Source organism: Heloderma suspectum, chromosome 3 (assembly GCF_057233095.1).
Source record: "Heloderma suspectum isolate Gila_16-S chromosome 3, 16-S_ref, whole genome shotgun sequence".
Classification (NCBI taxonomy): Eukaryota; Metazoa; Chordata; class Lepidosauria; order Squamata; family Helodermatidae; genus Heloderma; species Heloderma suspectum.
The window spans coordinates 222,859,075-222,884,166 of NC_139460.1; the positions used below are offsets into that span (position 1 = coordinate 222,859,075).

Genomic DNA, 25,092 nt, shown 5'->3' on the forward strand with positions numbered 1-25,092 from the left:
AGTGACTGGCTGGGGCATGCTGGGACTTGTAGGCCTTTTTTCTGTCTAAATAGACCTAGCCTTGCACCCTATGAATATGCACCAGAGACCCCCAAGGTCAACTCTCACCTCAACCATGAATGATTCAGGGCACAATTTTAGGCATGCTTAGACAGAAAAACTCGAACAAGTCCCAGCATGCCCCAGCTAGCCTTCTGGCTAAGGAAGGTTGGTGTTGTAGGACTTTTTTTCTCCCTTGTCTAAACATGCTTAGGATTGCCCTTAAGTGGCTTTGGGTAATTTCTCAGCATCAGGCTTGCATCAGCAATATGCCTATAATAACACCAGAAGGCTTCACAGGGTGGCAGAAAGGGCTTAGTGAAATAAAACAGGTCAAACACTCTGAAGACTCAAAACCACTAAGGGGGTCTTGCAGAAAAGAAGGCCAAGTCTTGTTCTCTCCTACTCCCCATAGCATTCTTCAATCTGATGGGCTTAAAGTACAGGATGACAGATGTTGGTTGAACATTAGGAAAAAGTTCTTAGCAGTAAATCAGTTTGACACTGGAATACCCAGAGGGCTGATGGCATCTCCCCCACTAGAGGTCTTCAGGCAGAGGCTGGACAGCCATCTTTTGGGGGCGCTCTAGCTCTGGGTTTCCAGTACCAAGCTGGGGCTAGACTAGCTGGCCTACAATGGTCTCTCCAACTTTGTGAGTAAGGAAGATTTCATGTAAATATGAATATCAATATTTTCTGCTTCTATCAGGTCTAGACATTGAGATGCCCCCTTCTTTAAGGGTGCACTTCAGGAGTTCACAACAGCAGGAGACAATTCCGCAGAGCCCAAAGGGCTCTTCATTCAAACCACTTCAAATGTTGAATACACCCCTGTCTCCTTGCGGACTCCTGTTCAGCTTTTGTGAGAAAGGGACCATGGAACAGTTGCCCAGGATGGAAAGTGTAAAAACTGTCAATACAGAGAAGCTTGAGGCTAAGGCCCAGTTCACACATTAGAGCTGCCACAAAGAAGCTGCTTTCAGTTTTCCCCCACAGCACCCATCACCATTCGGGTGACATTTGGTGTATGTGCAGGAGCTCCCCTGCTGATCACTGCAGGCTTTCTCCAGGCCACAAGAAACACTGCCTAATCTGTGTGGTAAGCCTGCGCAGCGATGCCCCACCACGAGAAACCAAGTGCCAGTGATTTACTCTCAGTTCATCAGATAATCACAGGAATGTACATTCCTGAGAATGACAGTGTGGAGAAAATACAGCAACAAAAAATATAATATGACAGGGATCGTATGCAGTGTAATATGAGGAACATCTTTGCTAAGTGTGGGTCACAATCCATGACTTATCTAATGACTCAAGAAAAACAAAAATTCTTGGACACCAGAAACTCTCTTCTGAATGGATTCTTTGGCATGATTCCCCAGCCAACAATTGATCACCACTCATCATGGCAGTTTCTCATGTCCGCCCCACCCAAAAGGAGCCCAGGTGAACTGCGTTGCCAGCTGAGGATGTGAAAATGAACGATCTAGAAAAGCAGTTTAGTTAGTTATACCAGCTAGTTAGGAGCGTTATCAGATTATTTTCTTGGCTTGAAGATGAAATCAAATGAATCTTCCTGAGAGGCTTTCAAACAAAACTGGTTTATTAACTTTTGAAAGTCTATTCACTCTTGTGAACTTTTCAAACGATTGCTTGCCGAGTTCTGTTCAGCCATGTTCATAATGCCCGCTTCCTACCAGTGTTTTTAACACTATTTTTTAATATACCGACTACTCCACCGACATCATATTCTGACATCTTTGGGACAGAAATGCCTTACGACAAGAGCTGTTTCTCAACAAATACAAACTTTTTGATACTTTGGAAAGTGCAAATATCCAAATGCTCTGATTTTGGGACTTCAGCCATTCCCAAAACATTTGTTGAGGATCCTAGAATTTTGCTACAAAAACAGACATACAATGCAAATGTGCATTTGGGGCAGCATTGTTCTGATACTGGCCATTGGGATGGAAGCTGCAAGTTTCAATAAGGATTTTAGGAATTTATCAAAATCAGTAAAATAAGCCGTGCAGCACATTCCTATCCGCATTAATTCAGATGCAAACGCCGTTAAGTTTGTTTTTATCTCATTTCATACCATCCAACAGCCAAAGCTGCCTGGGCCGTTTACAAAAATACAACAGAAAATACAATATAAAATGTCATAGATTAAAATTACAGGATAAACATTCAACCAGTTCCATGGGTCTTGTTTCCAGATAAGTGTGTGTTGACTACAACTTCAGTCTCACAAAGCAAAGGACTTTTATCCTCCAGACTTCTATCTTATTCATCCATTGAGATTAAGCCAGCCAAAATTGTACTGCATCATATCTTATGATATTAATCATCCAATCCACCTTCACTAAGAGAACAACTTAATACACAAGCTCTTAAACTGCTAGTGGAACATCAAGGGGAAATCATCATAATGCAATCAAAGGGATCAATGGAAGAAAAGCTGCTTGCTCACCTGCACTTGGTTGTCCGCTAGAGCTTGGATCCTGAACAGATGCCTTGGAAGCTCTAGGTTGTAATAAGCTGCAAGTGAGACAGTGAATTTAGGAGGACAATACAAATTACATACCAGCTACATTGTACTATTATTACAAATGAGGGAAGATAAATGGGGATTGGATTGCAGAAAACTTTGCCTTGGGCCTAGGGGCTGAGTTGGAGGCAAGGAGCATCTCTGCAAAGCTTTGTTGTGGCTTCAGATGCCACGTGACTGAATCGTCTTGGCAAAATGGGCGGAGAACCATTTTCCATCTGAGGGCCACGTTCCCCCAGGAGAATGCTGACAGGGCCACCTGGCAGCAGGAGAGTGGCCAGAGCCAAAAGTGGGTGGAGCTGGAGCCAGGCCCACCCCTCAGCCACTCTGGGTGCTGCCAGATGAAGCTTCTGTCATGCAGTTGCACTGGCCCGTACACTGTGAGTAAGTAAGACTTTATATACATCTGAATATCACTATTTTCTGCCTCTACCAGTTCTAGAGATTGAGAAGCCTGTTCTTTAAGAGTGCACTTCAGGAGTTCACAACAGCAGGAGAGGATTTCTGCATAGTCCAAAGAGGTGTCCATGCAAGCCACTTCACATGGTGAATGCACCATCGGCCTCCCCACGGCCTGTGGACCCATGTTCAGCTGTAGTGAGAATGGGACCATGGAACAGTTGCCCAGGATGGAATATGTAGAAACAGTAAACACAGGGAAGCTTGAGGCTCAGGCCCAGTTCACAGGGCCTCCACACAGAGAGCACGGGTGGGCAACTTTGTGTAGTCCAGGGACACTGTTGGCTCCTCACAACCCTGCACAGACTCAGTCCCCACAGGTTGCTAAGTGGGGCCCTCTGGTCCACTTTTCCTGATCTGTGTCAGTGGGTGATTTGTGCACACTTTGACACTGACAGGTCGGGAAAAAGGGACCAGAGAGCTCACTTAGCAGCCTGATCCCCAAGGTTTGAAGTGTTGAACCAACCCTTGGGGACACGCTGTTTCCATTGCACGTTTGCCTCAGTCTCCAGCAAGTGCTTCTAACACAGACGTAGCCTCAATGCCCCTTTCCTGGCTCCCTGAGGCAGCACTTCCCAAGGAAAGGGGGGGGCGGATGGACACATCCTTTGACAAGAAAGGAATATGGCTCTGATGGGCTAAAGGAAGAGGATGAAACTGAGAAGGACATTGAGAAGAGGGAAATATGCCTCTGCGGGGCTACATGGAGACTGGTGGATCCGCAGTTGTGTGCAGTTGCGCAAGAGAGGACATACATTTAAAAAACATGACAGCATCTGCACACATTTCAGAATCCAAATAAAACAAAATAAAACACGCACAAATTACAATATGCTCAAGGGGCGGAACCTGAGATGAGGGGAAATGTGCAAAATATCCCTGGAATCAGGGAAAAATAATCCGCTGCAGCCTGTCTCCGTTTCCATGCCTGGAACCGCCGTGGCAATGCATCAGGCTTAAACAGACCAGATTCCCCTGCATCGCACATCCCTACCCCTGACAAAGAGGCTGCTTTCAGTTTCTCCCCCATAGCACTAACTACCATTTGGGTGATTTGTTGTGGTGCAGTGGTTCATCTCTTCATCGTTGCTGATTATCTCTAGGCCACAACAAAGAGTTAAAGAAAGACAGTCTGTGGCCATCGGTGAGAAGCTGCCTGATTTGTGTGGTAAGCCAGAGAGCTGGAATGGCTCACCATGAGACACAGAGAACATCTACACCAAACGTAAAGCTCCTCGGAATTGCGTTTGCCTTCTGTGACAAATGTATCATGTCTCTTAGCCTCCTCTAATACAGCTCAGCTAATGCATGCTCAGCTACTTTCACATGTACATCCCATTAACTCTGCCTTGGGCATGAGTTCAGGCGCTTTCAAATCAATTGCTGGTTTGTTTGGAGAAAGCACGCCGCTACGCAAAACAGTCACATCATAGCCCTGTGTAAAACAATGCCAGTTCTCTCAAAGAAAGATCGTATCTGTATCCATGTTTCACATAAAAAGATATTGCTGCAGTATCTGGAAGCAGTGCCAATCCGTATCTGGCAGTATTTGATAGTATTTGATATAAGTCCAATTGATATTTAGTTCAGAACAGCCAAATTCTGTTCTCAGAATTGGAACTCAAATCAAATTCAAATGCTGCAATTTAAAAAGTTTGTTCCAGCTCTAGAAAAAACCAAGTAATGCCACAACTGTGGCAGGATTTTATCTGTGTGTCACTAGTTTACTGTAATGTCATCAAAAGACCTCAGGAATATACAGGAGAAAATAAAGCAGCAAAAATTTATTTATTTATTTATTTATTTATTTATTTATTTATTTATTTCATGTATATGCCACCTTTTTTTCCTCCTTAAGGAACCAAGGCGGTGTACATAATCCTCCTCTCCATTTTATCCTCACAACAACAAACCTGTGAGGTAGGTTGGGCTGAGAATCTGGGATTGGCCCATAGTTCCCCAGTGAGCTGCCTGGCTGAGTGGGGACTAGAACCCAGGCCTCCCGACTCCTAGTCCAACACTCTAGCCATGGGACCACGTCGGCTCTCAAAAATTATAATGTTAAGGGGATTGTAGGCAATGTGACAGGAGGCAAAGCTGAACTAGTACATTATCCACACAGTGGCTTTCTAAGCAAAGCATGGATCACAATGTGTGACACAGCCAATGACCCACATGAAAAAGAATATCTTTTCTTTCTTGGTCACCGTCTTTACTTTGTTGTGTTTCCCCAGCCAACAATCCATCACTATTCAGCGTAGCAATTTCTCATAACCCCAAAAGGGAGCTCCAATGAATTGTGCAGCCAATTGAGGATGTTAAAATAAAGAGCAAGTTATGAAACACTTTAGCTATAACAGCTAATTATTTTTTATGCTTGTAAAATATTTGAAAACAAAAATTCGGAGCATATGGTACATGTCGATAGGATTAAGCTGAGGCATGCCTGGACAAAGGTTCATGCTTCTTCATGCACTTTGAAGATAACATCAAGTTATCCTTCCCCATGATGAAGGGCTGTCATACAAAACTGGTTTGTCAATGTTTTAAAATCCCACTCACTCCTATGAACCTGTCAGAAGATGGCTCACCAAGCTGTGCTCATCGTTGTTCTTAATGATCGCATTCTACGTGCATTTTGTGACATTGTTGCACTAGTTCTTTGGACCCCCTGGTCTGAAATGCCTGAGTGAAAAATGGCGTGCAATAATGACTGCGACTCAATTGTGTAAAACCTTTGAATACTTTTGAAAGTGCAAATGTGGGAGCAATGGATTGCATCCAACTCTCACTGAGCATATAGAGCTCACAGTTTTTAAAGGTGTTGAAGGGGCTGATCAGAAGTCCGTTTGCCGAAGACTTCATAAATTAAATCCAATGATAGCTAGGGAAGGACAGACCACCCTGTGCCCACCCCACGCAGTGCCCGCCAGACCCAGCACTGATCCGACCAGGCAAACAGTGCAAGGTGAGCTGCTAGGCGGTTCGTGGGGTGTTCAGCAGCAGCACACAGGGGTCCGCTCCCTTGCCAAGTGCCATTTGCCACTCGTTCCTTTCCGTAAGTGTCCGATCGACACAGACGGGGCCGTAAAGGGGCAATGTCCGCAACATTGCAGGCATTTAATGGACATTGCCCTTTTGAGGCCATCACAACCAGGGCATGAGTGCAGCAGTACCCTCCCACCCATATTCCCCAGCAAATGGTGCACAGATGCTAACTGACTCTGGAATCGTAGGCAGGACATAGCCATCAAGACCAGAAGCCACCAATAGCCTTTTCCTCCAGGCATTTGTCTAATCCCCTTTCAAAGTCATCCAGATTGGTGGCCATCACTACATCCTGTGCTAGTGAATTCCATGGTTTAGCTAAGCCCTGTGTGAAGAACAACTTCCTTTTATCTGTCCTGAATCTCCCACCAATCAACCTCATAGGATGACCCCGGGTTCTGGTATTTCCCCAGAAGTTCCCCAGTTTGACTCACACCTGCCCTTTTCCTGATGTGGGGGATTGGGGAGGAGGGAAGGGACTGGAATCCCCATGTTATTTCTGATCTAGGGAGGGAAGAACCCCTCCCGATGCTCACTCTTGACAAAATTCTCTGAGGTCCACTTGGAAGCTCAGTATGACTCACTCTCAGTCTCATTTTTCTTTTTGAACAGTGCACATTTTTACCGGGAGAAGAACAAGTTTCTGGGCACATTTTTCAAAAAGCAAGGAAGTGTTGTTTTTAAAGCATGTTAAGAAAGTGACATTTTTTAAATCAATTGCAAGTTCAGAAATGTGCAAGCTTTCTCTGGAAAATGTGTTCATGTTGAGGGTTGCGAATTGGCCATGTTCTGATGATTTGCCAACTGAGACGAAGTTCTCGTACAGCCCTATCTGATTTCTGATTAGAGACCACAAGGGGATTCCCCAGGCACTGCACACACTCCCAGTTAGAATGGTGGACTTCTCAGTCAAGAAGCAGGCACGCCCCCATGGATTATACGGGGAACCATTACGTCAAATTGGGGCTCCTTGTGAGGCATCATTCAGTGTTAAACATCGAGGTCAAGAGGTAACCGAAACATATGACAAACCAAGGGGTTCTGGAGCCTACCAGACTCTATTTAATGGTGTGTGTAGAAGACAGTACATATGACAATCTTTTGGTTAAAATAAAATTAAATACAAAAGCTGAATGTTTATTTTCTAAGTATTTCTGCTGTTTTCTGATGTACCACAATTCAATGGTTACATACTGAGCCCCAACATCATAATACCTGAATATGGAGGTTCAACACTTTCAAATAACTAGGTAGGCGAAGCCCCCTATCCTACCCCCCGAATTCTGCTCCTGTAATTAAGACCAATACTTCTGCATCAGATTAAGCACATCGGGGTAGAAGCGTTCTGGAGCATCAAGACCCCACGCAGGATCAAAATGTTGCCAGTCAGGAATATTCTTATACAGAACTAAATGAGTGATCCGAGACATCAATAATTCAACATCCTTTTGGGTTACACCAATGTCTTTCCCACCAGTCCACACAGCTGTTGGCACAAGCATGTCTTCTATTTTATAAAATGGAGGTGTTGTCTGTTGATGAAAATATCAGAAATTAGAAAATGAGTTTCAGTTACCATATTTACATTCCATTTTTTGAAAAATCAGGCTTTTCTTCTTTCATTATCTTCAGTACCCTGGGATGTGTGACATCTGGACCAGCAAAATTATATATTTCCTCCTCTATACCTAAGTATATTCCCAGGGCAAGTAAGATGTAGAAAACAAAATAGAATACTATCTTAAAGTTTAAATATTATGAAGTACTGTATTTACATTTGTAATTTCAAGCTGATCAATTGCTCTGGCATGGTATATAATGCTCCAGATCATGTGAATTAGAATGGATTCAAAATCACTGGAGACGACTACACTTAGGGTACAATCCTGTCCAGATAGGTGGCCACCTCTAAACTTGGAGGTGACCGTCTATCCAATGCAGGGCAGGAGAAGCACGGAGGAGATCATTCCCTCCACTCTTCAGCTGCCCTGCATTTTCTGCTAGACAACCAATTTCGGCTGTCTAGCTGGGGGGGGGGGCAAGCGGGGGAGGACACTGCTGAACAACACATTGGATGTGTAGTACAGACATTTCTGCCTGCCCCAAAATGCCCCCAGACACGCCCCTTTTCAGCATACTCCTCTTGTGAGTATGGAGGATGGGGTTGTTCTGTCCTGCCTCTGAGGCAGCGCGGAAGTGGGAGAGGTCAATTTTCCCAAAACCAACCTGGGAGCGTGGGCTCTGAGCTCAGTTCCCAGAAAACAACATATCCTATGGCTGTCTAGACGCCTCTGTCAAAAGGCCACATGTCCCTTATTTATTCAATGACAAATTGATGTTTGCCTTCCAGTGTTTTCTATCATAAAAGCTGGATTTCAATGTATACATTTAGGGTTGTATCCAATTGGTGTTACTGCTGATGACCCAGTGGAAGCTTTAGTCAGTGGAACAGGGAGGGATGATGAGATCTTTAGTGATCCCTCCTTTCCCTGCAACTTCCCATACCACTTGTCGTGCAGCTCTGAAGGGTACTCCAGCCCTCTGGAGGTGGAGAGGCTGCAAGGGAAGGGAGAACCACCCCATATCCTTCCCTCTCTGTGCCACTGACTGAATGTTCTGCCAGAGGTATATCAGCAGGGGGACACCAACTGGACAAAACCCTTAATCTTCTATTTAGGCTGAAAGAATGTATTATTTCAATAAAAGCTGTCATTTGAATGGACACTGACATTTGAGCCGATATTAGCAAGTCAGAACACTGATTCTCCTAATAACAGATCACAATTCTAAGGTTGCTAAATCTCAGCCCCTGCCAAATCAGATTGAGACAACTAAAATTCATGATCTCTGATCCACATCGGTGAATATCCTTTCAAAACAAATATTTACTTAGTGCTAATATTTACATAGTGTGAGGATTTCCAAATATATTTCCACATGGAATAAATATTTATTGCAGGCAGGAGGAGAGTGTAGGAAAGGAATATGATGACAAAATGGAAAGGATTCCAAACAAATCATAAGAACTATACTGATGCTCATGGATGTTATGTAAGGAAGAGGTGGATAAGCTTGGTACTCTGAGTCAAATCAGAACATTTTAGAAGGAGGGAAGAATATGACAGATTTCAGAAAGAGGGAGAATATCCAGGAAATAAATTATTCATATGTTGGGGGGGGGGGAATCACAGTTCCCAAAGGAATCCTAAGAAGTCAACGATTACAGCATAGTTTACCATGTGTTAATAACCAGGAGCAAATTTTAATTTTTGAAACCTTAAGGGAGCAATCCTATGGCCGCTGGTCTGTGGCTAGATGGCAATAGGATATGCCCTGTCTCACAGACAGCTTGGAACAGCCTCGTGCCCTGTGCTCCCCTGCTCCTCAGCAGCAAAAATGGGGTGTTTCAGGGAGTGTCCCTAGAACAGGGAAGGTGGAAATGCCAGTATGACACAGCCTGTGTGTTGTCCGGAAGCCTCCCCCCACATTCTGCCTTCCCGTGGCTAGACAGCCAAAATCGTCTAGCCGCAAATGCCAGGCGGCTGAAGCAAGGAGGCGACAATCGCCTCCATTCGTCTCCTGCCTTGCATTGGATAGGTGGTCACCTCCGAGTTCGGCCGCTTATGGCCATAGGATTGCACCCCAAGTCAAATTCTAAACACCACCACACTTTTCCTTACCGTGTTGTATATAGCTTTGTTCTTACGGCCATAATCAAAATATTTAAATTCATGGGAAGAAAAAATCTAAAAAGCAATGAAATAAATATTCACAGTTTGAAATGTTGTTTTGAAATTTAAATTTTAAGGAACATTAACATTTAATTTTGATAGAGGGGTAGATAAATACAAATTCAAAACCTGGGGATTTGAATTAATAGAATTCTTCAGTGCTATGAAATTGATGACAAATTTCTTTCAAAAACAGGAAACCCTCACCTGTCATGTCAAAAATAATTTATGTATCTGTAATTCCAATTCTGTATTAAATATATTGTTTAAGAGTCATTCGATCCTTGGGTTTCAGTTCAAAAGCTATGAGCGCATGTTTCGCACCCGCCAGGTGGGATTTCCTCAGGCTGGAAAATCCATTACAACATGATTTGTTATTCGAGAATGGAACAAACCCTTTCTCTCCTTCCCCGAATACAACGTGGGGGAGGGGGTGATGTTCAACTTGCAGCTAGGGATGTACGAAAGTCACTTACCTTTTCGCGGATTAATTTGCGATGGGGGGAAGGCGCTCCATCTCTCCCCCCAGAATCCTCGATGGGGGGGAGGCAATCTGGTCCTCCCCCCCAGAATCCTGCCAGGCAGTTTCCGCTCTGCAGCTTCTCTGGGGAGCAGCTAGCTAGGGCCGTCCACAGCCGGACTTCCGGCCGCAGACTGGCTGGGGTGGACGGAAATGGCAGCTGCCATAGCGGCTATGTAAGTATTTACGTAGCCTATCACAGCAGGCAAAACCCCCCACACAAACAAACCAGCATACGCAAATGGCGGTGGCTATGGTGACCACCATTTGCGTTCCCTATTTTTCGCTGTTTTAGCCTACGTAAATATTTACATAGGCTATTACGGCAAAAAAAAAGGGGAACGCAAATAGCGTAGTACTACACTATTTGCGTTCCCCTTTTTTTTGCCGTAATAGCCTACGTAAATATTTACATAGGCTAAAACAACAAAAAATTAGGGATATACGAAAGTCACTTACCTTTTCGAATGGTGACATTCGTGGTAGGGGGGAAGCGCTCCGTCCCTCCCCCCGAAATTCTGGATGAGGGGGGAGGCGCTCCATCCCTCCCCCCAAAAATTCTGGCTGGCTGGCTCTGCTCCGCAGGGATTCTGCGGAGCCACCGGCCGGCTCCGCCAGCGGCCGGACATCTGGCCGCTGGCTAGCAGGGACACAAATGGCGGCGGCCATAGCAGTCAGCCGTGATAGGCTATGTAAATGTTTACATAGCCTATCATGGCTGATCTAAAAGAAAAAAACGCGCGTACACAAATGGCGGCGCCCCTTTTTTTTTAACTGGAAATGGCGGCGGCGGCAGCCGGTCGGAAGACCGGCCGCTGCAGCCACCGCCTCCAAACCGCTGCCGAACTGCTGCTGGAGCCACCACCACCAGGAAGATCCACCCAAGGTAAGTCCCGTCCAGGGGGGTGGTGGGGGGTGGCAGACTGTTCTGTCACCAATTTTGGGGGGCCGAATGCGCTGGTATTCGGCCTCCCTGAGATTCATGGCAGAATTCTCTGACATCCCTATGAAAAATAGGGAATGCAAATGGCAGCTGCTGTAGCTGCCACCATTTGCATACGCTGTTTTTTTTTTTTGCTTGCCGTCATAGGCTACATAAATACTTATGTAGCCTATCACGGCAAACAGCAGAAGCAAATGGCGGCCGTGGCAGCTGGTCGGAAGACCAGCCGCCGCCACTGCTGAGGCCGCTGCCGGAGCCGCTGCCATCCAGAACATCCGCCCCAGGTAAACTTCATCCCGGGGGGAATCCTCAGGGGGGTGGGGGGTGGCAGGCCGTTCTGCCATGGATTTCGGGGGGCCGAATGCCAGTGCATTCGGCCTCATTGAAATCCATGGCGGAATTCTCCGCCATCCCTACTTGCAGCCGGCCTTGGAGGTAGGCGAGGGTTATATAATCAGGAATTGCATTGTTCAACTTAAGACTCAGGAAGCTGAATGATGAGAATCATCCTGTTATAAGCCTTGTTGAAAGCTGAAGCACCTAGAAAATGATTTCAAAAACAATGACGGAGCAATCCAATCAATATCTATTCTGAAGTAAGTCCATTGAGCTAAATGGGGCCTACTCCCAAGTCCAAGGTTCAAGGTTTTCAGCCTTAAGAACCGTACAAAAAATTGTGGAGATGGGAAAAGCTCTTCTTAAGAGCCAAAATCCTTGTTTCCATAGTTTGACTATGTACACCAAACATTCAATTAAAGATGGAACATTGACATATGAATTTTGCTTTGCTGAGAAAACATCAGTTCAACTCTACCTGGCTCCAGTGGGATACTGTTTTAACAGATGTAAAATCAGGATAGGTTCCAAGATAGACATCTGCTCGACTCTGAAAAAAGAAATGGGAATAAATTTTTTTAGAATCTGCATCTCTTGACAATTCACAATATCAACCCAGTGTGTGGCTGCTGTAAAAAAGGAAAACTCCATGTTAGGCATCATTAGAAAAGGGATTGAGAATAGAAGCACCAATATCATGCTGCCTTTATACAGATTTATGGTGTGACTACACTTGGCATACTGTGTGTACAGTTCTGGTAACCACACGTAAAACAGGTTATTGTAGAGCTGGAAAACTGCAGAAAGGGGCATCTAAAATGATCCAGGGCCTGGAGCATCTCCCTGATGAGGGAATGTTAGAACAGCTGGGATTGTTTAGCTTGGAAAAAGGAGGCTAAGGGGAGATGTGATAGAAGTGTACCAAATAAAGCCTGATGTGGAGAATGTGGATAGGAGAGAGAATGTGGATAATCCTCTCTCATAATTGTAGAACCTGGGGTCAACCCATGAAGCTGATTAGTGAGAGATTCAGGCCAGAGAAAAGGAAGTACTTCTTCACACAGTGAATAGTTAAACTATGGAATTTGCTAACACGGGATGTAGTGATGGGCACCAATTTGGATGTCTTTAAAGGGGGATTGGACAAATTCATGGAGGTCAGGGAGATCAATGGATTGATCTAGAGTCAATCTAGAGCAGAGTGGAAAAGAATTTGTTGAGAACTCTTCTAAGAGTTTGTGGTTCAGGGCCTCTGTGTTGGAGACTTTTACCTCCTGCTCAGACAGTTTTGAGTGAAATGCTGCCCCCAACCTTGCCCCTACAGAGGGTGGAGAATTTCAAACACAGTAGATCCAGCACAATATAGTTTAGTACTGGTGAAGGGAGAAATGAGTTTGGCTCCAGTTCCTTCCAAGCCTTTGTTTAGCCCACTGCTTCCCTCTTCCACCACTATGACCCAATGGTGCAATTTGATTTGATAGGAATTGAGCCAAGGTTTGCAGAACATAATTTTCGGAGAAATTTCTGAGATGTTTCTTTTGGGGGTCCCTCCTGAGATGGTTGAAGAATTGTCCATCTCCCAGATTCTATTTGGCAAAAAGACCCTCCGCCTGGTTATACCACATATGAGGTCAAACAGAATTCCATGAGGCCAATTTCACCCCATCTTCATTAACAATATGGGGAAACTGAATGTGTAAAAAACTACTTCTAAAGAAACATGTGGCCATTAATTAGACTGAGGGAGCAGAAGTATGGGGGAGGGATATTCAAAAGATAAGAACATAGGGAAAAGGTTATGTCCTGGACTAGTATAACAGATGATTTGTTTGATTCCATGTGCCTTTGTCTTGCTATTTTCCTGTGTAGGCCTCCTTCTAATTCTGATAATATAAATAAAAATATTGAGTCCACCTACCACATTTAGGTTTTTCTGATTAAATCCTCCCAGAGAGAAAATGATTTGGAGACAAAGCTTGTCCATCACTGGATAACTGCAGAATTTGGCAACAATGCCTTTCAATCTGTGACTTAAAAGGCAGAATTCTTTATTGCCCCATATCAGCTGTAGAAGAAAAATGCACAAATATCTGTGAAGCTCTTTAAAACTTTCTCTACATAATAGTCCTTAACATGTTATCACAGTGGACTTTGGTCTGGGAAACATGAACCATGGTGCAGGGCATCGTGCTAGGGAAGGATCACAAGAAACTCCCTTGGAGACCAAGCAAGCCCTATGTTAAACTCAGAGCTGATGTAATACCCACAAGCAAAAGGGATGTCTGACCTAGGGATGGCGGAGAATTTCTCCCCGAAACTTCGGGGGGCCAAGCGCCAACGTGTTCGGCCCCCCGAACAAGTTTCGGGGAGAAATCCTCTGCCCCCCCGCCCCCCCGGGACGGGACTTACCTTCACCGAATGTCCCTCCCGGTGGCTGGTCCGGCTGGCGGTTCGGCGGGTGTTCGAGCGAGGCGGGAGCGGCAGCCGGTCTTTCGACCAGCTGCCGCCGCCGCCATTGCTATGAAAGAAAAAAAAAAAACGCCCCCTGATAGGCTACGTGACGATTCACGTAGCCTATCACGGCTAGATTTGCAAAGTCAGCTATTTGCGTTGCCCTTATTTTCGCCGTTGTCTACGTAAACATTTACATAGACTACAGCGACTAAATAAGGAACGCGAATGGCGGCTCCCTATGGGGGCCGCCATTCGCGTACGCGCTTTTTTTTTTTTTTTAAGTCACCCGTGATAGGCTACGTGACGATTAACGTAGCCTATCACGGCTGACTTTGCAGATCTAGCCGTGATAGGCTATGTGAATCGTCACGTAGCCTATCAGGGGGCGTTGGTTTTTTTTTTTTTTACTTTCGCGTTCGCGGCCGGGCGAGGCGAGGCGCCTCCTCCCCGGCCTGAATTTCGGCCAGGCGAGGCGGGAAGCCTCCCCCCCCCGGCCTGAACTTCACGGGGGGAGCAGCGAAGCACTCCCCCCCACCGCGAACGGCCTTTGACGGCAGGTAAGTGACTTTCGTCCACCCCTAGTCTGAGCAAAAGGAAAGAACAACTGGTGCCAAAAGTAAAACACAAGGGCAGTTATAGGCTTCCAGACAAAGAGTACAAAAGACTCAACGGCTTTGAGGCTGTACTTAGGATGGGCCAGAACAAAGGGAAAAATAGTTTGACTCTGTGGAATGAAAGGCAAGCTCATTGAAACTCCTTGCTAATCGACTAAATTAAAAAGGGTGGCCACTTACGCCTGATCAAAAAGAGAACATGTTTCATCAAAAAGAGGGCAAAAGAGGTCACCAATGTGCATCATATTGGCATATGCAAATAGGTGCAGAATTGGAAATAATTAGCATAATTGAAATAGAGATCTCACCACAGGGGAGAAGACTGACTAGGTGACCTGTGTGCCTGCTCAGTTCGCTGTCCAGGTCCGAACTGCTGACGGTCAACTTCAAGGCCCCTGTGCTCTCTTCCTTATGGTTCTGCCACCTTAAACCAGACTTGGATTGGACACCTCTCCAAGTAGAGGATGTCTTATAATAGAGGGCTGTCCTCTGTCGGCACTTTAAAATAGGGGACTGCCCTGTCTAAACTAGAGTTAAAGCTGGCTGTCTATACATCAGAAGAGCTATACGGTGAAAGACAATTAGCTACATGTACACGAAACAATGCCTATCATGAAGAGTGCTCAGGTGGTGGTCTGAACTAGGGATGGGTGGGTGAACTCCCCAGCATCCTGCTCGCAGTCTACTTGACAGACTCCCACTGGCCGCCTGACCCTGACAGGCATGTGGGGCAAGTCACCAGATGGTCGGTGGGTGCCCGGTGAGAGCTCGTGGCTCCCCCACAAGTAGGTTTTCGGACAATAATCACGGTATAGATCTTACAGAAATCATGATTTGAGCAAAACGGTGGCTGTAAATAGTGCCATTTGCAGAAAAGTACAGGCCTAAATGGTCTAACTAGACCATTTGCACCTGTAATTTTGCTCACATGGTGCTATTTATGGCTGCCCTGTTGTGAAAAAATTACTGTTTCCATAATATTTATTCCATGATTATTGTGCAAATGGCAGCTCGCAGGAGTCCTCATCATTGCCCACCAACCCCTCATTCTCTCCTTGCAAGGTGAGAACGAGGGGTGGTTGGGCGGCAACAGACCCTTGCCACCCACCCACCATTGCATGGAGGGGGGTTCACAGGTAACGGGTGCAGGAGACCTGTCACCACCTGCCAGCCCTTTGTGCTCTCTTCCCAAGGAAGTGCAAGGGGTTGACAGGTGGTGGAAGTCTGGAAGCTGGTCCAACTTACGCTAGTTGGGTAATGCCATTTTGTGGATGAGTAAGCCATAGTCCGCAGGGGTGTCCCAGCGAAAAAATCTCTACCACAAACCAGATTCCTCCTACACCCCTCGTCTAAATGTGTTTACCTCTCTGAAGGGCAGGAACACTTCCGGATTGGGCCATATTTCCTGCCAGGGCCCTGGATTGGCCAATTTACAGGAACTCTTGTGGGGGAGCTTCTGTCTACTCATGAGTATGCCCTATTGATTTTAATGGTATAAGATTGCAGCCAAAATTTGTTAGCCACCTGAATAGTCTTTCTACTTAAGAGCAGGATAGAATTATTTAAAATAAAATCTAAAATCAATAAATGAAAGAGTTATATACAGCTGTGTTCCAAAATGGATGTTGTCTGCTTCCTCTGCCAGTCTGATGGTGCAATCCTATGCATCTTTACATGGAAAAAGGCCGACAAATTATTAAAGAATCTGAAAGAGGGATTTATTTGGGAACATTTAACGGGCATCCCCTCAGGAAATACATTTTTTTCAGATCACTTATAAAATTGGATAAAGGGGTTCTAGATATGTATGTTGCAAGAAATGATGTCAGTACAATAATAAAAACATGAGATATACCCACTCTTCTGAGTCCATCAGGAATTCCTAGAAGTACGTTGAAAAGCCCCCTAGCATCCACTCCGGTGTATGCAGGAGTGAGGCAGATAAAGAGCTTGACTTTTTGAGCAACCTGTGGCAGGACTGAGAAGGCAATGAGACCTGCAAATGAGGGGACATGGAAAACAAGAGCAGCGGTTAATCTTTTCAGTCCGTGCCCAGGTTGCGGTCAATAGTTGCATTGGCCTCTGGACTTCTTCCACTTTTACTTGGGTTTTGTTTTCAGATAGCCAAAGGGGAAATGCTCCCCTCGTTGGATTCTGCCATGTATGAGAGCAATAATGGTACAGCAGGTTAACACAGAGAAATGACTAAATATTATCATTAAGCCTTACAAAACAAGAACTCTTTCTTAATTTTAGTTTTTTGGAGGGGGCTGCTCTTTCATCTTTGGTTGGAGCTGCCAGTTTCTGAATGATTCTATATCATGACACAGGATCCTTCCAAAGGGGCTTCTGGGACAAAAATGGCAGGAAAACTACCTTTTTTCCCCAGACGTGCCCAAACAAGACTACACCATGACACAGAGTCTTTTCCCCATTAGTTTATCTAACCACTGAATTCTACCTAGCATTTCTCTGAGCTTATTGAAATGGAGAATGCTGGTACACAGAAAATGGGAGCTGCTGGGAGGCGTTCCACCTTTGCCCAAGAGGATGGCAAACATGATGAAGAGGGATAGAGACAAAATCCTGAACATAGGTACAAGGGTAAGAAAAAAGATAGAGAATTAGGTGCTAGAGAAGAAACTGGGACAGCGATTGGAGTGCCTAGCAAACCCCACAGTGAAATAGCCATCTCTTTTGATCATTATATTTGGAACTTCAGCCAGTTGACCAATCCCTCTCCTCCCTCGCCCACTTCTGAAAGGACTGGAACTTCTTTCTGATTTTTATGTATGGTTAAAGTTTGTACCTGTGGCTTAGAACACCTTACTAAATTTTCAAATATTTATTCAAAGAGGAAATACATTTCATTATGTTGTTCTTCACTTACCTACTGATGCACCCTGGGAATGGCCAATGTAGTATAAACTGTCTTGCTTAGTTTTCTTCAGGATGAAATCTATCGTTGCTGGAATATCATATATCCCTACTTCATGAATACTGTAACACACACACAAAACACAGCTGAGATGTTGCTCACCTATGCTAGGCTACAATACAAGAGCATACTCAGGCTACAGTCCTAAACACACCCAGGTGCAATCCTATGTCCCCTAAACAATGTCTGGACTCTGGAGGACATAGGATAGGACGGTTCCTGGGATCTGAGGCTGCAACCAGGACTCCGAGGTCAGAGCCTCCCCCTCCCCCCACACATAGTTGGCACAGTTCTCTTCATGCTGGCTATGGCTCTGTGTTCAGAAATGGAGTGTGGAGATGGCGGAAAGGGGGTGGTCACAGGGGTGGGCATGGGAGATGCTGTGGAAGATGCGTTATGCAGCTTCCAAGGCATATCCCAGCCTCCTTCCCTCCCCTTCCTGGAGCCACAGCTAGACAGCCAAAATCGGCCATCTAGCTAAAAATGCAGGGTGGCTGGAGCACAGAGGCAAGGATTTCCTCCATGCTACAGCTGCCCTGCATTGGTTACTTGGCAGCCTCCGACTTTGGAAGCTGCTGACTGTCCAGATAGGATTGCATCCTGACTGGGGATAAGCAGCCCCGCAGAACACAATGGCAATTACTTCTGAGTAGATATGCATAGGGTTTCACCGTTGATCCTGCCATGTTACTGGTTCCTTTGATGACATTTGGAGGCCAAGGTGATAAGTCTATGGTTCTTTGTAAACAGTAGAGACTGTACAGATTTATAGCTAAATATGGATACTGACTTGAAATAGCTCGATTATTAGGCTCCTACAGTGCAGTCTCATCAGTGTTTACTGAGAAAGAAGTAGTTGAACTTTGTTCAATGGTGTTAGTCCCAGATCACTCTGCGTAGGATTACTGCTTCAAAATACCATATCACCAATGTGCTAGGCTTTTCAGTAACTTTTTTTAAAATATCTTTTTATTTATTTTATCTTTATAAATGAAATAAACAATACCAAAATTACCAACAACCTGATCAATACTACAATTTCCCAACAATACAATATTCTGATGAGGACACCACAATAACAAAAAGAGAAGGGGAAACAAAGGAAAAAGGGAGGATGAAAGGAAGTGAAGAGAAAAGAAGAAGATTGTTTCCCCTTCCCTCCCCCTCTCCCTCTCCCTCTCCCTCCCCTTTAAAGAATTAAGTTTAAACTCCAACACCCCTCGGCCTCTGAAGCCATTCTATTTTAAAAGCTATATTTATAACATTAACAATCTTACAGTTTAATAAACAACCTTACATTTCAATATCATACCATCAATCTTATATCAAAGAAACAGGTCTACAATTCATTCCCAGAAGCCTATATTAATAATAATAATAATAAAATATATAGTGTTATATAATAATAAAACTTAATATAAACCTTCAACAGTCAGTAATATATTTTATACTGGATATATTATCTATTTTAAAATAGAAAATATAAAGAAAAGCAAGAAAAAACAAAAGATGAAAGAGAATAAATAAATATATGTATCATCATTTATCTTCTGAGCTAGCCTGGATCATGTAGACTAAACACAAACAGTTAACAAAACTTGTTTAAAGATTCCAGTTCATGGAGCCGTAACAGCAATCTCACACATTTTTGTGTTCAGCCATGCCTCTGCCATTTCATGATTTAGAAACTTCTTCATCTGACCTTCAGACATAATACAAAGTGTAGCAGGATATTTGAAGTAATATTGTAAGTTCATTTGTTTTGCCATATTTTTTGCTTTGATAAATTGCCTTCTTTTATTCGCCACCTCTTTGATGTAGTCTGGAAATAACATAACTTTATCTTGTTTCCAGGAAAGACTTCCACCCTCTCTTGCCAAATGCAGGATATAATTCTTTGTAGAGACTTCTGCAAATTGGACTGTGATCATGTAATCAGTCCCTTTAGTATTTGGCACATGAAATGCCTGCTCAATATCAAGTAAATAATCAGATGGGAAATAATCAGATGCATTTTTTCTCATGTCCACAAAATTATTTTTTTTTTTGTCCACAAAAATAAGCAATTTTACATCATTAGACAGATTTCTAATCCCAATAATATATACATTGGATCTCCTCGTAAAGGCTTCCAGTTGAGAAATTCTATCAGAGGCATTTTTAAAACAAATTTGTGTCATAGTTTCATTTCCTGCCACTCGGTCTTCTAGCTCATTAGTTTTCGTCTCCATTTTTTGCCATGACGCATTACTTAAATCTACAGCTCCTTGCAAGGTGGTGATGGAATTTTGGATTAAATCCAGCCTTTTGGCTTGCTCCGTAAATTGCGAAGATAAAGTCTTTATCAAAGTAAAGAATTCCCCTATATCTTCTGTTCTCGAAACTTTTGACACAGGGGGTGCGGGGGGAGTTGATGCCAGCTCCTTTCTTCTCCTCGGCACAGTCATGTTTCTCTCAAACACATCTTGCAGGTCCTCAGCTGTTCTCAAATATTGTTAACATTTTTTAAATCATCCCTCAGAAGTTGTTGATATTTCTTAAAGCATATATTATTATGGAGCACGTCAGCCATGTTCTGTCCTATGGAATAGGACTTTCAGTACAGCTTTCTGCATTGGTAAAGCTCTGGAGAGATAATCCTGGAAACCAGCCCTCCCACTATCTCGAGGGGGGTACTTTTCTCCAAGACGTTATCCAGATGTTGCCTTGCCCCCCTTTTAATTCCACGGGGGAATGAAAAGGGTTTTCAACCTTTTAAAAAGCTGTTTGAGAAAGCTCCCATGGAGCTGCCCGTGGGATGCTACCAGAGTGACATTGGTTCCAACCGGAAGTAGGCTTTTCAATATCAAATGCTGTCAGAGGTAGGGATATGAGAAGCTGGGAATTCTGTTCCGCTTGTGCCTGATGGGATTTCACATGTGTCTATTCCAGTAAGCAGGGCCAGACTGTCGCAGATTTATTTTTCCCGATTCTGGAAATGTTTTGCACCTTTCTTTTTTGGGGATCCTTCCATTTGCACAAAGGGTAATTTGAGCACATTGGATTGGGGGGGCTCTTGAAGTTTGTGCACATGAGTTTATTATTATTATTACTACTATTGTTATTATTATTATTACGATTTCCCCTGCTTCTCAGAGCATTTCCTGCTGTTGTGCACATTTCCCCTCCATTTATTGCTCAGCATCTAAATTCTCCCTCCCCACCCCTTCACTTGGGAAATGCCGACGTGGAGGATGAAACAAATTCTTTGACAAGTATGGAATAAGTCCCTGCTGGGCTAAGCAAAGCAGAGTGTGGAGAGGATGAAACTGATACGGATATTTACAATGAGAATACATAGCAGACAAGCGGACTTGTGAAAGACCACTGATAATTAAAAAAAAGGACTCCATTTACTTTGTTCATATTATTGTGTTGTATATGTTTGGGTTAACTGGAATGTGCTCTGGTACAGAGCGCAATTTAAATTATCATCATCATCATCATCATCATCATCATCATTATTATTATTATTATTTTGAAAGACCACTGATACATTTTTTTAAAAAAATACACCCCATTGGGGCAAATTTAGAGACTACACACACACACACACACACACACACACTAATCTCATTTGTGCAAATTTGCACTGATTTGCACATCCCTAGGTATGAACTCCCAAACCTCAAGCTATGGAAAATGAAGGGAGAATATCACTACATTTCAGAATGATGATCAAAGTTGTGGGCAGGATGTCTTGTGATCCCCCACTCTGTTCAAACCGCAGTGACAACACACCTTCAGCAATTGTTTAACGCTCTGTCAAAGACTGAAGCACTCCTGCCACATGGTGGGGCAAGATAAGATGGCTAAAGCCGTACTTGATAACCTGCATCCAGGACAAAGATGCTATCCAACCTAACTACAAACCGCCCCTGAACTTACCTGAAATCCCAGAATTTTTCTTGGTCAATTGAAAGATTCTGGTGTCTTCTAGACCAGGTGGTGCCTCTAGTATTTATTATCCAGACATCATAGCCAGCATCTGCTAGAGCAAATCCCAGGCTGTTGCTGGGGAGATTTGCAATCCAGCACCTACCTTCAGCGAGCAAACCATGTACCAGTAACACTGCTGGCTTAGGCTCTGTGAAAGAAAGAAAGGGATATTATTTCTTTTATGTTAACATATATGCCACATCTCTGCAGAAACTAGGACACTGCACCACTACAGTTCCGGTTCCGAATCCTGAACTGAAGCGGGGTGTTTTGAACTGAATCAGTCTGGATCGAATCTGGATCATTCTGAAGCAGGTCAGATTGATCTGAATCACTTTGGACCAATCCAGATGATTCTGAAGGCCAGACAGCCTGTCTTGGAAATGTAACAATTTGCTTGAGATTAGGGAGGGAGGGGGGAGGAGCTGGGAGTGGGAACTGCGCCTTGGCAAGTGGCATCTCTCGGTGCCAATAGGGCTGAACGTTTAAGCCAGCAGCCTCCAATCACAGTGGTGGAGGGGGGCTTGTATACAACAGGAGATTCTGCTTTTGTTTCCCAGTGTGACCAAGAGCTGGTAGAGGGAGGAGAGTTATTATTGGCTTGTCCTAGTGCAGCTTTACTTGTTCTTCCCAATACCTACCCAGCACATCTCCATTCCATTTCTTAGTCTTCCCTTTCCCTTAAATTCTTTTTCTAGATTCTTTAAATTCCCTTGAATTTCTTAGTCTCCCCTATTCCTTAAAACATTCATTTAGAATACTCTTTCTCTCTCTCTCTAGTTGTTAGGCTTCAGTTCGTTTCCGTGATTTGTTTACTGGTTGCTTTTGGTTTCCCCACCCCCTGCCCTTCCCAGTTATTATCCCTTTCCTTCCCATTTTTCAACTCTTCAACTATATTCCTTAAAAAAAACACCCACACAGGACGTTTTTCTCTTCTGTTATGCTTTAGATAGATGTTACCCCCTTCTCCCACCCCTTGGCTTGCAGGTGGTCTTTCTGTCTCTGTCTGTCTGTCTGTCTGTCTGTCTTTCTCCTTTTCTTTTGGTTTTGTGTGTGTGTGTGTGTGTGTGTGTGGGTGTCTGTGTGCACTGTGTGTGTGCAGCATACACATTATTGTGCACAAGCAAGTAGTGTGTGGCCAAAGCAGCACACTAATACACGCATGACAGGAGGCAAGACACTCGGGGACTGCATCAGCCTTGCACAGGTGTCTCTCCCCCTCTCCACCTCTTGGCCAGCCTGCCAGCTGCCTGCCCAGTGCCACACAGTGCCCTCCATGCTGCTGTTGCCGCCTTTCTCCTCCGCAAGCTTCTGCCACCCGTGACACGCTGCACGGTTTCTCCGCTGCCAGGGGGACTGTGCCAGTCTTGGCCATGCCCGCTGGAGTGGTGGCTGGCTGGTACTGCCGGTGGCTGTGACTGGGCTCCCTGTAAGATGGGCCTTTATTTATTTTTTAAAGAAACAGCAGGAAGCTCTCACCTGTGGCAGAAGCCTGTGGCTTGTTTGCCTGTGGCTTGTTTTCCCTCATCTACAACAAATCACCTTAAGAAGAATATGATTAGGCAAAGCTATATGCAGTTTGTAATTTGTCTGCTCCATCTTACCCTTCCTTTACCCTCTGAACAGTACCCCCCAACGTAATTGTAAGATCACCACATTCCAAAATACCTATCTTCCTAGGGCTGTGTCTTCCAAAAGGAATTCTATTTGCCTTCAGGTAATATCCATCATCTGTCAGGATTTCATGCTCTTCACTGGGGTACCTCCAATGTTGGATAACTTGGCACTGGACAAAAAAAGGAATCCTTGGCAAAAATCAGATATATGTGCCAATTGCTTAGACTTCCAGCTCAAAAATTAGAGCTGCCCCCCACACACACACGCGTGCACAAACTGACTGCTTGGTCACACATTCAGCTTTAGAGAAAGGGACCCTGGAACAGCCACCCAGGACAGAACGTGCAGAAACTGTAAACAGGAAAAGCTGGCGCGAAGCCCGGTTCACATATGAGAGCCACTATGTACAATCTGCTCTCAGATTTTGCAGAAGCACCAGTCACCATTTCTATGTGTGCAGTTGCTCACCTGCAGATCACTCCTAGTTTCCCCATGCCTCAGGAAAACCTCAGCAAAAGGGAAAACTCCAGTTTGTGGAGGTTTATGGCAAACTCAGACTTTGAGAGAATTCCGTCCTTAAAGGCAGCCCAAAATCCCGTTAAATGAACCAAAGAATGAAGGAAGAACTGCCTAACCTGTGTGGTAAGCTACTTTTCAGGAATGGCTCACCATGGCAAACAGACTGTGTATGCCAAGCCGAAGGCTTCCCCAAATGGGGTATTCCATGAATAATTCTGTTTGCTTGCCCGGAACAGTCTCCTATCTGTCAGTCCCATAGAAGATGGGTTCTGCTAACCTCAACATTGGCATTCAGTCAGCTTGTCTTAAGTTAACTCTGCTCTGCGCATGATATAAGCTGGCTCAGAGTCAAACACTGTCAAAGTAATTGCTGGTTTCTTTGGGATAACCCAGGCAAGCATGGAGGTTGCAGTAGGGAACACTTTGGTCTTAGAAGACAATTTAAAAAGAAAGCATATAATGTTATCATAACAATGCAATCTGTTATTTCCTAGTGCAGCTGAATATGCAACTTACTACAGACATAAATTCTTGAGGATTCAGATGTCGTCTGCTGAGGGATTCCTTGGAAGCAACTGCCTGTTGGACTAAGCACGCCGCTATGCAAAACAGCCACATCACAGCCCTGCGTAACACAATGCCAGTTCTCTCAAAGAAAGATCACATTTCTATCCAAAGGCATTGCAGTGGTATTGGGCAGCAGTGCCAGTCAGAATTTCGCAATATTTCGTAAATGATATTTATTTTGTTCACAACAGTCACATTCATTTTCTTCAGCAAAGCACAACAGTCAAATTCTGTCATCAGAACTGGTAATATGACTATGAGCATTCAAATTCGGAAATTTAACAAGTAAACCATGGCGTGTGTAGATTAGGCAAAACTGCATACCAAACTGCAAGGGTTAGGAGACATGTACACCCTAAAAATGAATGTGAAGTCTAAAAAGCCCTCAAAGTATGAACAAATGAAACTTAAGCTCAGAAAAATGATGAAATGAGAGAAATCAAAAGTGACAGATTTCTCTATCCCTGTTAGTGTTGTGAAAGGATGGGGTGTGGTATGTGTATGCATGAATGAGTGGCTGGCTGGGCAATGCTGGGACTTGTAGGCCTTTTTTCTGTATAAATAGAGCTAGGCTTGCACCCTACGAATATGCACCAGAGAGCCCCTAGGTCAACTCTCACCTCAACCATGAATGATTTAGGGCACAATTTTAGGCATGCTTAGACAGAAAAACTCCTACAAGTCCCAGCATGCCCCAGCTAGCCTTCTGGCTAAGGAAGGCTGGAGTTGTAGGACTTTTTTCCCCTTGTCAAAACATGCTTAGAATTGCACCATA

At 44.3% G+C, this 25,092-nt stretch overlaps 1 protein-coding gene across 1 annotated transcript; it reads right to left on the reverse strand.

The window, feature by feature from the left end:
- Window positions 1–7,132: 7,132 nt before the first annotated feature.
- Window positions 7,133–24,386, reverse strand: LOC146350795 (lipase member M-like). Its single transcript, XM_084845756.1, has 9 exons — window positions 24,267–24,386; window positions 23,283–23,400; window positions 21,564–21,762; window positions 17,589–17,698; window positions 16,558–16,694; window positions 13,549–13,695; window positions 12,109–12,180; window positions 9,781–9,846; window positions 7,133–7,632 (listed from the first exon to the last, which is right to left on the reverse strand). The coding sequence occupies exons 1-9, from the start codon at window positions 24,366–24,368 to the stop codon at window positions 7,396–7,398; spliced, it is 1,188 nt and encodes a 395-aa protein (XP_084701882.1). The 5' UTR covers window positions 24,369–24,386; the 3' UTR covers window positions 7,133–7,395.
- Between the last annotated feature and the right edge of the window lie 706 nt (window positions 24,387–25,092).

What these genes read in the sequence shown, in the direction of transcription:
- LOC146350795 (XM_084845756.1), bottom strand. Translation starts at nt 24,368, where the DNA reads ATGTGGCTGTTTTGCATAGCGGCGTGCTTAGTCCAACAGGCAGTTGCT. An exon ending in GAAAAATTCTGGGATTTCAG is followed by an intron (nt 17,699 to 21,563) that starts GTAAGTTCAGGG and finishes TGTGTGTTACAG; the next exon opens with TATTCATGAAGTAGGGATAT. An exon ending in TTCCCAGGGTGCATCAGTAG is followed by an intron (nt 16,695 to 17,588) that starts GTAAGTGAAGAA and finishes CCTCATTTGCAG; the next exon opens with GTCTCATTGCCTTCTCAGTC.